At 65.2% G+C, this 14323-nt stretch overlaps 2 protein-coding genes across 5 annotated transcripts; one reads left to right on the top strand and one right to left on the bottom strand.

Moving 5' to 3' along the window:
* The first annotated feature begins 221 nt into the window (after window positions 1-221).
* Window positions 222-7953, top strand: SLC49A3 (solute carrier family 49 member 3). 3 transcript variants are annotated; one of them, XM_008963724.5, is made up of 10 exons: window positions 222-782; window positions 3085-3243; window positions 3476-3689; window positions 3872-3948; window positions 4926-5063; window positions 5183-5299; window positions 6021-6173; window positions 6415-6572; window positions 6892-7001; window positions 7446-7953. In XM_008963724.5, the coding sequence occupies exons 1-10, from the start codon at window positions 648-650 to the stop codon at window positions 7637-7639; spliced, it is 1455 nt and encodes a 484-aa protein (XP_008961972.2). In that variant the 5' UTR covers window positions 222-647; the 3' UTR covers window positions 7640-7953. The 3 variants fall into 3 exon arrangements, with proteins under 3 accessions (XP_008961972.2, XP_003811355.4, XP_008961973.4); XM_003811307.5 differs by having other exon boundaries at window positions 235-782; window positions 7406-7953; XM_008963725.4 differs by lacking the exon at window positions 3476-3689 and having other exon boundaries at window positions 236-782; window positions 3872-3928; window positions 7406-7953.
* On the bottom strand, window positions 7749-14295 carry MYL5 (myosin light chain 5). Of its 2 annotated transcripts, XM_055111096.2 has the most exons (8): window positions 14159-14295; window positions 12337-12444; window positions 11599-11706; window positions 11334-11409; window positions 9827-9931; window positions 9258-9336; window positions 8705-8753; window positions 7749-7889 (listed from the first exon to the last, which is right to left on the bottom strand). In XM_055111096.2, exons 2-8 carry the CDS (start codon window positions 12337-12339, stop codon window positions 7788-7790), a joined length of 522 nt encoding a protein of 173 aa, XP_054967071.2. In that variant the 5' UTR covers window positions 12340-12444; window positions 14159-14295; the 3' UTR covers window positions 7749-7787. The 2 variants fall into 2 exon arrangements, with proteins under 2 accessions (XP_054967071.2, XP_054967072.2); XM_055111097.2 differs by lacking the exon at window positions 12337-12444 and having other exon boundaries at window positions 14159-14290.
* Window positions 14296-14323: the final 28 nt, after the last annotated feature.

Genomic DNA, 14323 nt, shown 5'->3' with positions numbered 1-14323 from the left:
TCCGTTGTAAAATGCAGGTAACAATCCGGTGCGTGTGTGGCGGACTGCCTACCCCAGGGTGGGGCCCACAGGCCTTTCTGGCCTTCCCTCCAGCCTTGGCCTGCAGCCCCTCGCCCCTCCTACCCCACGCCTGCTTCCCGCAGGGGCTCTAGAGGGACTGGTCTGATTTGAGGCTCTGCGCAAAGCGAGCCCAGCCTCTTCTTCCAGGCTGGCCTCTGGCCCCTCCCTGTGGCTGGCTTGAACCTCAGGAACTTGGGGTCCACAGCCCCCTTCAGGAAATGCAGAGCTTCTGCTGGGCAGAGTGACTTCCAGGCCGCCTTTCCTGCGCCCACCCCGAGAAGCACACAGGCTGTGACCGGGGCCCTTTCCAGAAGGGACATTCGGTTTTTGTGGCAGGGACTTCCAGCCTGAGGCCGAAGGAGGAGGGTCCAACTTCACCTTTGCCCGCCCTTCCCCCGCTTTTTTGGGTCTCCTTTAACTGGGACGGGGCGGGACCCTCCTCCGTAGTCCTTGGGGCGGAACTGGCCCCCCGTGGCCCGGCCCGGCCCGGCCCCACCTCCGCCCGCAGGCGGTCCCGGCCCACGCGGGAAGGTCCTTAAGCCCGGGCGGCCGGCGGGACCGGCGGAGACCCGTGGAGGCCGCGGACGATGGCGGGGCCGACGGAGGCCGAGACGGGGTTGGCCGAGCCCCGGGCCCTGTGCGCGCAGCTGGGCCACCGCACCTACGCGCGCCGCTGGGTGTTCCTGCTCGCGATCAGCCTGCTCAACTGCTCCAACGCCACGGTAGGGGCAGGGGCGGGGACAGGTGGCTCCGGGACCCTCAGTCCCTCGGACCAGCCGGGTTTTGTTTTCCTGTGGCCACAGCCCGAGGTGCCAGGTGCTGGCTGGGGGCGGGGGGTGCCTTCTGGGGGTGGCTAGGGATTGCGGGCACTGGGGGCACTGTCTGTTCTGGAGGTGGCTGGGCCCAGGGCACAGAGCAGGGCTGGGTGCCCAGGGGGATCTGCCAGTCACGGAGTCCCAGCCCTTCCCAGCCTTCAGTGGCTCCAGCCTGGGTCCCTCTTCCCCAGCCAGTCACATACAGGTGGCCCTGCGTTGGCCCTCTCTCCTTCCACGCCTCCCAGCCCCAGGACAGCAGGCACACAGCAGGGGCGCGCTTGGAGCCGCCCTCCCCTCCACCTGACTCTGAGTGAGGGGCAGCTCCTGGGCTGGGCTGGGTTCCGTCCTGCCCCCACCCCCTTCAGGTGCTGCACGCGGCAGCCTTTCCTGCCCTGTGTGTCCTCATCAGCCATCCCCCGGAGCCTCAGGAACTGGTCAGGCAGTATCTGGCCAACGTGCAATGAACAGCTAGAGTTGGCAGCAGGACCCACAGCTCAGGAAGGCGCCAGGTCACGGGGATGGTCAGGAAGCTCGGGGGCAGGGGCAGGAGTCACTCTTAGGCCTGGGTCAGGGCTCTTCCAGGTGGACCCCGGGGCCTCTCCCCTCCTCCTTTGCTGGCTGGGTATGGAGGGCCAGCCTCTGGCCGAGACAGGCCCGGGATCTGCTGGATGGGCCCAGGGGCTGCCTGCTGCCCACAATGCTGGCACGAGCCGTAACTCACTGCTGTGGCTTGGCGTCCTGGCCCACCGTGTCCAGGCACTGGGGAAGCCATAACTGGCTTTGGGTGGAGTGTCTGAGGGTGCAGGGCTGGTTTCATGGTCCAAGAGTCAGTGGGTGTCGTAGGTGTAGGGCATTCCTTGGACAGTCAAGGGCCTCCTACTGCAGTTCTTCACCGTTTTATTAATATCCACGAGTTATCATGGAGCACACAGAAATCTCACCCTGACACCAAGAGTCGTCATGGTCTCTGCCTGGGTCACCACAGTGAGCCGTAAGCACCACGTTCACTCCAGCCAAGTGCCCTTGAGGCTGGAGGTTACTCATCTGCAGCCAGTGACCAGGGATCCCGGGTTCCAACCAGCAGCATGAGGGGCAGGCGGAGCAGAGCTTGGGTCAACACCCACCCCGGAAGGCAGCCCAGTGCTCTGGATGAGACTCAAAGGACCCAAGGGGGCGAGCGCAGGCAGGGTCGAGGCTGGGAGATGAGGAAGGGAGTCAGACAGATTGTCCTCCCACGTTGCCCCGCACGCTTCAGACGCATCTCTGCTCAGTGAGTCAGCTGTGGGCCCCACTCAGGCCCCCGAGGAACCAGGACAGGGCTGAGGCTGGAGCAGCCGGCTCGGCTCCGCAGGGCGGGCTTTCTCTCCCGGGCTCAGCCAGGCAGGCACCAGCTGGGCCTGGGGAGCTTGTTCTGTGCCTGGCCCCGTCCTGCAGAAAAAGGAAGACAAGGCGGCTGTTGCCCAAGCTCCCTGTCCTGTCCCGTGGGCTGAGTCAGACCTTGTCCGGGCGGAGCCTGGGTCTGGCTGCTGTGTCCGAGGGTGTGGCCTGGAGCTCAGTCGACTCATGGAAGTTGACCTTGAGTGACACGGCCTCCTGCCTCCCGGAGTGAGCCCTGGTGACCCGCCCCACTTTCGCCTCCCTCAGGGATGAGCCAGTCTCACCTCTCCTAGGAGGCCTTCCCCTCGGCCGCAGCGTGCACTTGTGCTGTGTGCTGGACGTCTGTGGGGTGAAGAGCTCTAGCACTTGATAATGCCTGCGGCTGGGGAATGGTGCCCGCTCTGGCAACATTCTGCCCAAACACCTGGGCCCTGCAGGAGGGAAGGTCAGGCTGGCCTTGGGTGGGGCCGGCCTGCAGTCCCAGAGGTTCTAGCTGAGACCCCGTCACACCCACCTTTCCCTGCCTTGGAGCGCCAGGTCTGGTCTGGGCAGGGCTCGTGGTCCTGTGGGCTCTGGCCAGGTCCTTGGCCTCAGTGTCTGCCCCTCAGGCTGGTCCCCGGTCAGGGCATGCTCTCTGACCCTGCGCTGGGTGCCCGCCCTCGGGGGAGGCAGGGTGGCGCTCTCCTTGGGCAGGAAAGCCCCGTGTCCAGCTCGCTGTGTCCCCTCGGCCTCACGGGGCTGCTGGCACTCTGACCCCCTCGGGCTGGCTGGGGCCACAGCAGGTAGGTCCGGGGTCTGTGGCCCTGCGCTGACTCCCGCCTGGCCCCTGCAGCTGTGGCTGAGCTTTGCACCTGTGGCTGACGTCATTGCTGAGGACTTGGTCCTGTCCATGGAGCAGATCAACTGGCTGTCACTGGTCTACCTCGTGGTATCCACCCCATTTGGCGTGGTGGCCATCTGGATCCTGGACTCCGTCGGGCTCCGTGCGGCGGTGAGTCAGACCCCACACCATGGCCCGCTCCGGGACAGTGCAGGGGCCCCCGCATTTGGGTAGGAGAGTCAAGGCCTCCTCCCCAGACCGGGGCCCACCAGTCCCAACAGCTGGGGACCCCGGCAGAGCCGTCGAGGTAGCGGCAGTGGGAGGTCCAGGTGCTCGGGGGACGGGGCGGGCACTTGGGCTGGTGGCAGCGTTCCTGACCCGGTCCCCGACCCCCTCCTCACAGACCATCCTGGGCGCATGGCTGAACTTTGCCGGGAGTGTGCTACGCATGGTGCCCTGCATGGTTGTTGGGACCCAAAACCCATTTGCCTTCCTCATGGGTGGCCAGAGCCTCTGTGCCCTTGCCCAGAGCCTGGTCATCTTCTCTCCGGCCAAGCTGGCTGCCTTGTGGTTCCCAGAGCACCAGCGAGCCACGGCCAACATGCTCGCCACCATGTGTGAGTTCCGGGGAGGGAGGCCGCCTGCCTGGGCTCACCTCAGGGTCCACACAGATACTCGGCTCCCCGGGCTCTCTGGCCAGGGTGGAGGAGCTGGGGCCCAGAAGGTTCTGCCTGTGGGCTGGTGATGAAGCCAGGCCACAGCCGAGCTGACACGTTTCTCTGTGCATCCGCCCACCCAGCGAACCCCCTGGGCGTCCTTGTGGCCAACGTGCTGTCCCCTGTGCTGGTCAAGAAGGGTGAGGACATTCCGTTAATGGTGAGGGGTCATGAGGCGCCCGTGCCTGGTCTGTGTGGTGTGTGTGCATGCACGTCTGTGTGTTCCTGAGCCCAAGTGTGTCCGTGTTCCTATGCCCGTGTGTGATTCCCGTCCCCTGCCCCGCCACCCGAGAAGGAGTCTCAGCCTGTCGCTCAGGCTGAATTGCAGTGGCGCGATCTCGGCTCACTGCAACCTCCACCTGCTGGGTTTAAGCAATTCCCCTGCCTCATCTTCCCGAGTAGCTGGGACTACAGGCGTGCGCCACCATGCTTGGCTAATTTTTTTTTTTTGTATTTTTGGTAGAGTTGGGGTTTCACCATGTTGGCCAGGCTGGTCTCGAACTCCTGACCTCATGATCCGTCTACCTCGGCTTCCCAAAGTGGTGGGAATACAGGCGTGAGCCACCGCGCCCGGCCAGTGTGTGATGTTTCTATGCCTGCCTGTGTGTATTGAGTGCGTGTGGTGTGTGCGGTGCGTGTCTCTGTTCCTGTGCCCATGTGTGTTGTGTGGTGTGTGCATATGTGTCTGTGTGTCTGTGCACATGTGTGGTGTGTACCTGTGTGTGCTCGTGCATGTGTATCGGGTGCGTGTGGTGTGTCTGTGCTTGGGGGTATGTACTGAGCGTGAGTGTGTATGCACGTGTGCCTCTGCACCCACCTGTGTCTGTGTGTTGAGCCCTATCATGGGCTGTGCAGCTGGCAGTGAGATGTAAGTCTGGAGCCTGGGGGTGCTGGGCTAACGTCAGCCAGGAGGGTGTCACTGGTGAGGGATGCGTTGACAGCCAGGGGTCCCCATGAGCCCCTGGAGCAGGCCCCTCCCAGCCTGGGCCTCGCAGAGGGCAGCTGCAGACCAGAGGTTGGGAGGCAGCCGGTGGTGGGGCAGGAGGAGCTGGGAGGTGGCGCCTGGGACAGGCAGGGCTGCGGCGTGTGTGGGTGCCAGTCTGCGTGGTCTCCTTGTGCACACACACCCCTCCCCAGCTCGGTGTCTATACCATCCCTGCTGGCGTCGTCTGCCTGCTGTCCACCATCTGCCTGTGGGAGAGTGTGCCCCCCACCCCGCCCTCTGCCGGGGCCGCCAGCTCCACCTCAGAGAAGTTCCTGGATGGGCTCAAGCTGGTCAGTGCCGTGGGATCCCCGGGGTAGGGTGGATTTGGGGGTGGGGGCAAGAGGCTGAGAAGGCGACGGGTTTGGGAAGGGCCCCCGGGCTCCGGGGCTGAGATGCTCTTTCCCCGCAGCTCGTGTGGAACAAGGCCTATGTCATCCTGGCTGTGTGCTTGGGGGGAATGATCGGGATCTCTGCCAGCTTCTCAGCCCTCCTGGAGCAGATCCTCTGTGCAAGCGGCCACTCCAGTGTGAGCCTGGCCCCACCCCTGGGGACCCTGCCTCTGTCACCCGCCCCATATGGCCATGGAGTCACCGCCGCCTCCAGGGTGCCCAGTGTCCGACCCTGGCGGGGGCCACATTGACACCCTTCTGTGCTGTGGGCCCTCCCGAGATGCCCTGTGTGACATTATGTCCACAGGCAGTGGAGGTGGTGGGCACAGCTGCAGTGGGGTGGGGCAGCTGTGGGACGGAGCGGAGGGACTGACGGTGCCCTGTGGATGGGAAGGTGGGGCCCCCAGGGCTCCCAATGCCCCTTCCCAGCAAGGCCCCGCCCCTGTGGGTCTGCAGGACAGCGCCACCTTCTGGTATCCAGACGTGCAGCGGGGAGGGCCTTGCTCTGCTCACGTATCTCCGAGCTGGCCCTCTGCCCTCTGCCTTCTGGGATCAGTGCTCAGTGTAGGATTGGGGGCATGTTTCCACCTTTGCCAGGGCCACAGGTACCACGGCCCTGTGGGGCCTCTGTGGAGACAGGCTCTTCCCTTTAGCGATTGCTTTGCTCTGGGGTGGGGTGGGAAACACAAGGCAGGAAACCCTACCCCGCAGGCAGCCAGCGGTGCGTCTGGAAGCTGTGTTGCTATGCCTGGGCCTTGGGCACAGCACACGGCCCTACACTGAGCCCCCTGCCCTGACGGCATGCACCTAGGATAATGGTGGCCTCTTGGGGCCCTGGCCTCTTCTCGCCTCCTCCAGGGGTTTTCCGGCCTCTGTGGCGCTCTCTTCATCACGTTTGGGATCCTGGGGGCACTGGCTCTCGGCCCCTATGTGGACCGGACCAAGCACTTCACTGAGGCCACCAAGATTGGCCTGTGCCTGTTCTCTCTGGCCTGCGTGCCCTTTGCCCTGGTGAGGATCTCCTCAAGCCAAGACTGCCCTGTGGGGGTGGGTGGGTGGTGAGGCCCGGAGAGGGCAGTTGGCGGCTTGGCTGGAACAGAGGTCTGGACTGTCTCATGCCCAGCCTCTGCCAGCCAGGGTGGCCCCGGGGTGGGATGGGTTCTCCTGCCCTGTGCCCCATGTCCCGTGAAGCCAGGTCCAGTTCTGACTGCCACCCCCTCCACCTGTCTGCCTGCCGTTCCGCTGCTCCCAGGTGTCCCAGCTGCAGGGACAGACCCTTGCCCTGGCCGCCACCTGCTCGCTGCTCGGGCTGTTTGGCTTCTCGGTGGGCCCCGTGGCCATGGAGTTGGCGGTCGAGTGTTCCTTCCCCGTGGGGGAGGGGGCTGCCACAGGCGTGATCTTTGTGCTGGGGTGAGTGTCCATCTGCCCCTGCTGCAACCCCAGAGATACTCCCCTTGCTCCACCCCTACACCCCTGGGGTTGCACCATGTGGTCCAGGCCCCTTTTCGGGGAGGTGGGGAACCTGCCTGCTCTGGCAAGGGCCGAGCAGGTTCTGAGCACCTGCTGTGTGCAGGCCGGGCCGGCTGATAGGGCCCATGACCGAGGCTGCGTGCTGCCTTCGGGAGGGTGGTGGCACAAGGGACAGCACCGATGTCAACACTTCCCAAGGTGGCACCTGGCTCCGAGGGGGTGGGCAGTGCAGCGGGGGCTGAGGGCCACGTGTGTCCAGGCAGGCCGAGGGAATACTCATCATGCTGGCAATGATGGCACTGACTGTGCGACGATCGGAGCCGTCCTTCTCCACCTGCCAGCAGGGGGAGGATCCACTTGACTGGACAGGTGAGCCTCACATGGGGAGTCCCCGGGGAACAGGACAGGTGAGCCCCATGTGAAGATTCCCTGGGAGCGGGACAGGTGAACCCTATGTGGGGAGCCCTAAACAGTAGGACAGGTGAGCACCACGCAGGGAGTCCCCGGGCAATAGGACAGGTGAGCCAGGACAGGTGTGGCCGAGATCAGAGGTGGGGCTGGCACACCCATATCCCAGACCCCATGCTAGTGACCTCTCTCAGGACCTGGGTCTGCAAACACCCCCTCAGGGCTGTCAAGAGCTGCGAGTGGGCTCTCCGTCTGGGGTCACTCTGTGGTCAAGGGTAGTGGGGTCACCATAGGCCAGCATTGGGCTCTGCCCATCTGTGGCCCCTGGGCTTGGCTGTGGGGACAGCTGTGCTATGTGTTCCCAGTGTCTCTGCTGCTGATGGCCGGTCTGTGCACCCTCTTCAGCTGCATCCTGGCGCTCTTCTTCCACACCCCATACCGGCGCCTGCAGGCCGAGTCTGGGGAGCCCCCCTCCACCCGTAACGCCGTGGGCGGCGCAGACTCAGGGCCGGGTGTGGACCGAGGGGGAGCGGGAAGGGCTGGGGTCCTGGGGCCCAGCACGGCGACTCCGGAGTGCACGGCGAGGGGGGCCTCGCTAGAGGACCCCAGAGGGCCCGGGAGCCTCCACCCAGCCTGCCACCGAGAGACTCCCCGTGCGCAAGGCCCAGCAGCCACCGACGCGCCCTCCCGCCCCGGCAGACTCGCAGGCAGGGTCCAAGCGTCCAGGTTTATTGACCCGGCCGGGCCTCATTCCTCCTCCTCCTCCCCGTGGGTGATCACGTAGCTGAGCGCCTTGTAGTCCAGGTTGCCCGCCGCATCGATGGAGGCGAACTGGAACATCTGGTCCACCTGCGGGCGGGGGCGAAAGGGCTCCCTGCGGGCTCCGGGAGCGAATTACAAGCGCGCACCTGCAGCGGCCCCGGGTGTGGTTTCTGCGCCGCGGGAGGGGGAGCGGGGAGGGGCCCGGGTGCGGGGTGAGGGCGGCGCCGGAGGGGGCGGGGCGGCGCCGGAGGGGGCGGGGCGGCGCCGGAGGGGGCGGGGCGGCGCCGGAGGGGGCGGGGCGGCGCCGGAGGGGGCGGGGCGGCGCCGGAGGGGGCGGGGCGGCGCCGGAGGGGGCGGGGCGGCGCCGGAGGGGGCGGGGCGGCGCCGGAGGGGGCGGGGCGGCGCCGGAGGGGGCGGGGCGGCGCCGGAGGGGGCGGGGCGGCGGCGGCTGCAGCCACAGTCTGGGCGCACGTGTCGGGCTCGGCCCTTCAGCAGCGTCGGGGAGGACCGTGTGGGGTCTGGGGGAGGTGCGGGGGTCCTGGGGGGTGGCCGGGCATTAGTCTCGCCCTCTGGGGCTGGGAGCGGCGCGTCGGGGGTGGGGGGCGGCTCCGGACCGCACAGCTGTGAGCCCCGCCCCTCCGGCTGGGACAGACGCTCAGGCCGCGGAGGGGTCTCCAGCCGCTGATCTAACGGAGGGGAGGGGTCTCCAACCGCTGACCTGATCCCTCTGAGCCAGTTCCGTCCCTCAGACGGGCACTTCGGGAGCCCCCCGGGGGCCTGTTCTGTCCTGGGTCCTAACCGCGGCGCTGCAGCCCCTCGGGCTCCGCGTCCCCCTCCACCCAGCTGACCCCGGGAGCCCCGCCCTCCCCTCGTGGGCTTGGCAGGGGAGCCGCGGGCCAGACCTCTTCCGCCGTCATCTTGTCAGCCTGGGACATCAGCAGACGCTTGATGCTGAGGACGAGGAAAGGGGTCAGCGCGGGCTGAGGCGGGGGCGCAGGAGCCTTCTCGGTGGGGCTCAGGTGCTCCAGGAGCCCCAGGTTGTACTCGCTCACTGCACTCCTGCCCTTCCCGCTGGAGTGTGGCCCTGGGGCAGGTCCCTTCCCAACACACACTCAGGGGCCATCACTTCTGGGGGAGCCGCTGATGGGGACAGAGCCGGAAGGAGGTTACAGGCCAGCGCCTGGTACTTTCCCCGGCGCCTAGCAGGAGCTGAAGATGGAGGAGTGGGCTGAGGGGAAGCCGCCCCACCCCCGCCGGGCACAGGCGCTGGTCCCTGTGTGAGCAGGGCTGGCCTCCCACTCAGCTGGGATCCTGGGTTCGCTCCTCATGGCCCTGAAGCTGGTCGGAGGTGGGGAGGTGGGCATGGCATCTGGTGGCTGACTGTCCCTTTTGGGACAGGATGAGATCACTGGGGTTCCCCGGAAGCCGGGCCGCCCTGGCCGACCGGGCACTCACTACTCCTTGTTGATTTTCCCTTTCCCGTCCGGGTCCAGCATCTTGAAGGCGTTAAGAATGGTTTCCTCGGCGTCGGTACCTGCCACAAAGGCACCTTCAGCCCAGGGCCGTCAGGGTGGCAGTCCTGTGGCTGCCAAGGGCAGATGGCAGGAGGGGAGACCCCTGCCCCAAGCAGAGGGAGACTCCAAGCCTCTGCCCACAAGGTGGCCTCTGCCTGAAGGCCTTCTCCTTTCCTGAGCCCCAAGGAGGCCTTGTCGGGCACTCCTGCCCTGGGGTGTAGTGAGTTTTGGGGTGCCCAGGGTCAGCCCAGGCCTGGAGCTGGGGGTGAGTGCTGCATGAGTGAGGGACAGAGGTGTCGACGGTGGGTCACACAGCACGTGGGGCAGGAGGGCGGGCCTGAGCACATGGCTCTGGGGTGGCTGATGGGGCCCCACAGTTGTTGGCTCCCAGAGTGCCAGGCCCCAGGGCTTCTCCACAGATTGGAAAAGAGAGATTTTTACGTGAAATGTCCGGATCTCTAACTGTCAGGAATTAGCTAGGAGGGCCAGGCCTGCCCCACCGGTGCTCACCGCTCAGCTTCTCCCCAAACAGGTTCAGAAACATGGTGAAGTTGATGGGCCCCGAGGCCTCTTTGAGCATGGCGTCCAGCTCGTCGTCCTTGACGTTGGTCTTGCCTGTTACAGACATGGGGGCGTCACAGGGCAGGGCTTGTTGCCTGCCCTGTGCCACCAGCAGGTGACCCCAGCACAGGGCCAGGCAGGCAGATGGGAGGGGTGGGGAGGGAGCGGGAAGGAGGCGCTTGGCCCAGGCACGTGGGGCAGTGGGTGCATCTGGCTGGCTGTGTCCACCTCACCCCAAACCGTGAGCCCCAGGACTAAGTGCTGAGGGAGAGGGAGGTGACACAGAGCCTGGGAAGGTGCTGGGATCTGCTGTTCTTAATTCTGGGCATAAGCAGGGCCGAGAGGAAGGTGGGTCACTTGCGACCCTCCCACCCCAAGGAGAAATCACTCCCCAGCTCCCAGGGCAGGACCGAAGCCCCCTGCCCTCCTGCCTCAGGTCAGAGGCAGCTGCTGGGAACAGAATGTGCCGCAGGGAGGACTGAAGCTGGGGAGGGCAGTGTGCCCCACCACACTCGGGCTGTGCTGCAGAGGCTGGGCAGGGTCTCCATGCCCTCTGTCAGTTCTGTGGTCCTGCCTGGGGGCAAGCCGCCTGCCTGCCTGTGGCGTCCTACCAGAGAGTCAGCCCCTCCCTGGAGCCTGCTGCCTCAAAGCCCACTCTGAGTTTCCAGGCTTGGGCTGTCCCACCCACCCTGTCTCACCCTGGGACGCTCTCTGCCAGCTCTGATGGAACCAAGGGCGGCCAGGGGCATCGCCTCGCAGCTTCAGGGCTCTGAGTTTCCAGGCTTGGGGTGTCCCACCCACCCTGTCTCACCCTGGGACGCTCTCTGCCAGCTCTGATGGAACCAAGGGCGGCCAGGGGCATCGCCTCGCAGCTTCAGGGCTCTGAGTTTCCAGGCTTGGGCTGTCCCACCCACCCTGTCTCACCCTGGGACGCTCTCTGCCAGCTCTGATGGAACCAAGGGCGGCCAGGGCCATCGCCTCGCAGCTTCAGGGCTCTGAGTTTCCAGGCTTGGGCGTCCCACCCACCCTGTCTCACCCTGGGACGCTCTCTGCCAGCTCTGATGGAACCAAGGGCGGCCAGGGGCATCGCCTCGCAGCTTCAGGGCTCTGAGTTTCCAGGCTTGGGCTGTCCCACCCACCCTGTCTCACCCTGGGACGCTCTCTGCCAGCTCTGATGGAACCAAGGGCGGCCAGGGCCATCGCCTCGCAGCTTCAGGGCTCTGAGTTTCCAGGCTTGGGCTGTCCCACCCACCCTGTCTCACCCTGGGACGCTCTCTGCCAGCTCTGATGGAACCAAGGGCGGCCAGGGCCATCGCCTCGCAGCTTCAGGGCCATTGGTGGGCCTCTGAGGCGCGGGCCCTGGCTCCATTCGAGGAGGGGCCGCGGCGTCTGGAGCTGGAGGACCTCTGTGTTCGCCTCCTCCAAGGGCTCTGAGGTGTTCTGCCTGGGTACCTACCCAGGGAGGCATAGGTGTCCTTCAGGTCCTCCTTGTCAATGAAGCCATCTCGGTTCTGATCCATGAGTGTGAATGCCTGGGGACCAAGGTCAGGGCTGCTGTGCTGCCAACCTGGCTGGGCTCTGCCCCGCCCCCTGCTCCTGGTTCCTCAGCACCCCTGACTGATAGGCTCCCACTCCTGCTGGCCCTGGAGCCAGCCCACATAGGGTCTTCCCAGCACAGGCTCCTGGGGGTGGGGGCTCCCAGTGAAGCAGGAAAGTCTCACCTCCTTGAACTCCTGGATCTGAGTCTGCTCAAAGTTGGAGAAGACATTGGATGAAGCTCTCTGGGCCCGGAGGGCACCCCCTTCCTTCTTCTTGGTCTTCCTGCTGGCCTGTGGTGGGAGCACCATGGCTGAGGGTCCTGGGCTGGCTGAGGAAACCCTCCAGGGCACCCAGAGTTTTGAGAGACTTAACTCAGATGAAGGGTGGACCTCAGCCCTTGGGGCTGGAGGGGCCCAGGCAGCTGAGGAGCATGCCAGCCTCAGGCCTGGGTAGCTGGGGTTGGGGGCAGGACGGCTGCAGGTGTCTGGCTTCAGCACAGGGACTGGGGGAGGGACAGTGGCTTCCAGAAGGCCCACAGAGCACAGTGGTCAGGGATTGCGGTCCAGCAGGAGCCAGCTTGGCCTCTGAAGGCTTGAGGGGCAAGTGGACTCTGGGTGGGCTTGTTCTGGGTACCGGGATTTTGTGAAAGCCAGGAACCCCCTCATCCTGCTCCGGACTCTCACCAGGAGAGCAGCGTGAGGCATGTACCTCCCACCACACAGCACAGCCCACACCCGCAAGGTCACACACATGCACATATACACGCTCATGCACACACATATGCAGGCACAGCACACGCCCACACCTGCACTCACACGCATGCACAGACACGCCCACGCTCTTGTCTGTGTGCATGTACACATGCACGGCACAGCTCACACCCACACGCCTGCCCCAGGCATGCACGGCGGCCTGCTCACCATGCCTGCTTCTGCCTGCTTTGATGCGTCTGCCCAGGGCCCCAGGTCTTGCCCATCTTAAGCTCCTGCTTGGTCCCCCAGGACAGTTCAGACTCCGGCTGCCACTCCCTAGAAGGACAGGCTTGGGGCTACCCCAGGGGACTGGACAACTGCAGAGTGAGCTTTGGCAGCCTGGCAGTGACTCACACCCTTGGCCTGCCCCACCCCGCAAGGCCCCCAGCCTCCCCAGATACCTGTGGCCAGGACTACCTCCCATCCACCTGTCCCCGACCCCCGGGGAGGCTTTGTTCTCCCAAGGATTCTGTGTGTCACCAGGGCCACCTGTACAAGCTCTTGGCTGGGGGCCTGGGCACCCTGGAACTGCAGGAGCCAGAGGAAGGGGCACTTTTTCTAGATTTACACAAAGCTGCTGTGGGTGACTGCAGCTGGTCACCGGGCTTCTGCCAAGCACACGCTGTCTGTCAGGGGTGTCCACGCCCCTCCCTGCCTTGGTGACAGAAAAGTCAGTCCATAGCCTTGGCCCTGGGACCACCCCGTCTGACCTCATGGCTGGGAGCTCCTTGCCTGGCCCATGGGTGATGACATTTCTGGGTTGGAGGAGCCATGGAGATGGCCACGTTGCTCAGATGGGCTAGGAGGGGGACTCTAGGGCCCTGAGCCTGGTCTTCCCCACTATACCATGGCCTCAGGCACAGAGTCTGGGGTAGGGACCTGGCCCAGGGTCTGTTGGTGGTGTCAGACATCAGAGGCCACCACAGAGTCAGCATCCAGATGCCCTGGTTCAAGGGGTGGGAGGAGGGTCTGCAGGCCAAGCAGGATCAAGGAGGAGGCCTACAGGCTGAGTGGAGAACAAGCTTTTGGAGCCCCCCAGGCCTGCGTCTGCGTGGGAGGCAGCAGGTAATAGGACCCAGGGCACCTGCCCCTCGGTGCTGCAGGGGCAGTGGTGGGAGTGACTATATGCAGCCACAACCGCAGGTGGGATCCCTGGGGGCGCCACCGTGTCTGTAAGGCTAAAAAGACAGGTGCCACTTGCATGTCTCTTGAGCACAAGTCCTACCCCCTGAGGGACACATGGTCACAGGTGGCGTCCCCTGAGATGCTGCCTGGTGCCATCCCCAGGTCCAGCGGCCTCTATGAAGCACTGACTCCTGAGGTTGAGGACCCTGGAGGCATGACCTGCCCAGGAGGGACCTGGGGCCGACTGCAAGGTGTCAGGTGATCAGATGTGGAACCCTGGGGCTGGGAGCAAGGGCCAGGGCATCCCCTGCTGCCAGTCCAGTGGGGTCTGGGTGTGATCCTGAAGGGGCACTGCTGGGCTGCAGGAGTGGGGAGAACCACACCGAGGGGGGAAGCATGGTTGGGAGGCCCCCCGAGGCCACCGGGAATGTGAGAAGGGCTGCAGAGCCCCCTGCAGAGGGTTCCCAGGCCACTGGAGTCTGAGCACAGTGCTAAAGATAGCAGCAAGCCTGAGCCGGGGGAGTATCGGCTTCTGCACCCACAGCTGACCTGACAGCTGCAGAGGCCCCTGCGGGCGGTGTGCTGAGCCAGGTGGGACCCCTCCCACCACTAAGCTCTCAGGAAAGGCCTTGAGCAAAGGCAAGTCTCCATCGGCTTCAGGGGGTTTTCCCCAGGCCGTGTGTGTTTGCCCGCATGTTTTCTCTGCTGGTGCCCTGCCCCGCCCCACCTCTGGTGGAAGCTGCTGGTATGTCCCCCTCACCCCCTACCTTGGGCCCCAGAGACACTTATTTTTGATTCTGGAAGCAGGAGTTGCTGAGGAGTCTGGTTTATTTTAAACTCCAGTGAAGGGAAAACCCATTGTCACCTGAGGCCGTCTGCCCTGGCGGAAGCGGGGGCTTGCCGAGGGCGAAGATGGTTCTGTGCCTTGTGGATCCAGTGTGCACCTGCGGCTTCCTCAGCGAGCAGTAGACACGGGGAGGGCTGGAGTTTGCTTCTGGCCCCCTGAGGACAGGGTTCAGGCAGAGGCCTC

The sequence above is a fragment of the Pan paniscus genome, chromosome 3 (assembly GCF_029289425.2).
Source record: "Pan paniscus chromosome 3, NHGRI_mPanPan1-v2.0_pri, whole genome shotgun sequence".
In the NCBI taxonomy this organism is placed as follows: Eukaryota; Metazoa; Chordata; class Mammalia; order Primates; family Hominidae; genus Pan; species Pan paniscus.
The sequence above is the reverse complement of the archived record's forward strand: the minus strand, read 5'-3'. Positions and strand labels throughout refer to the sequence as shown.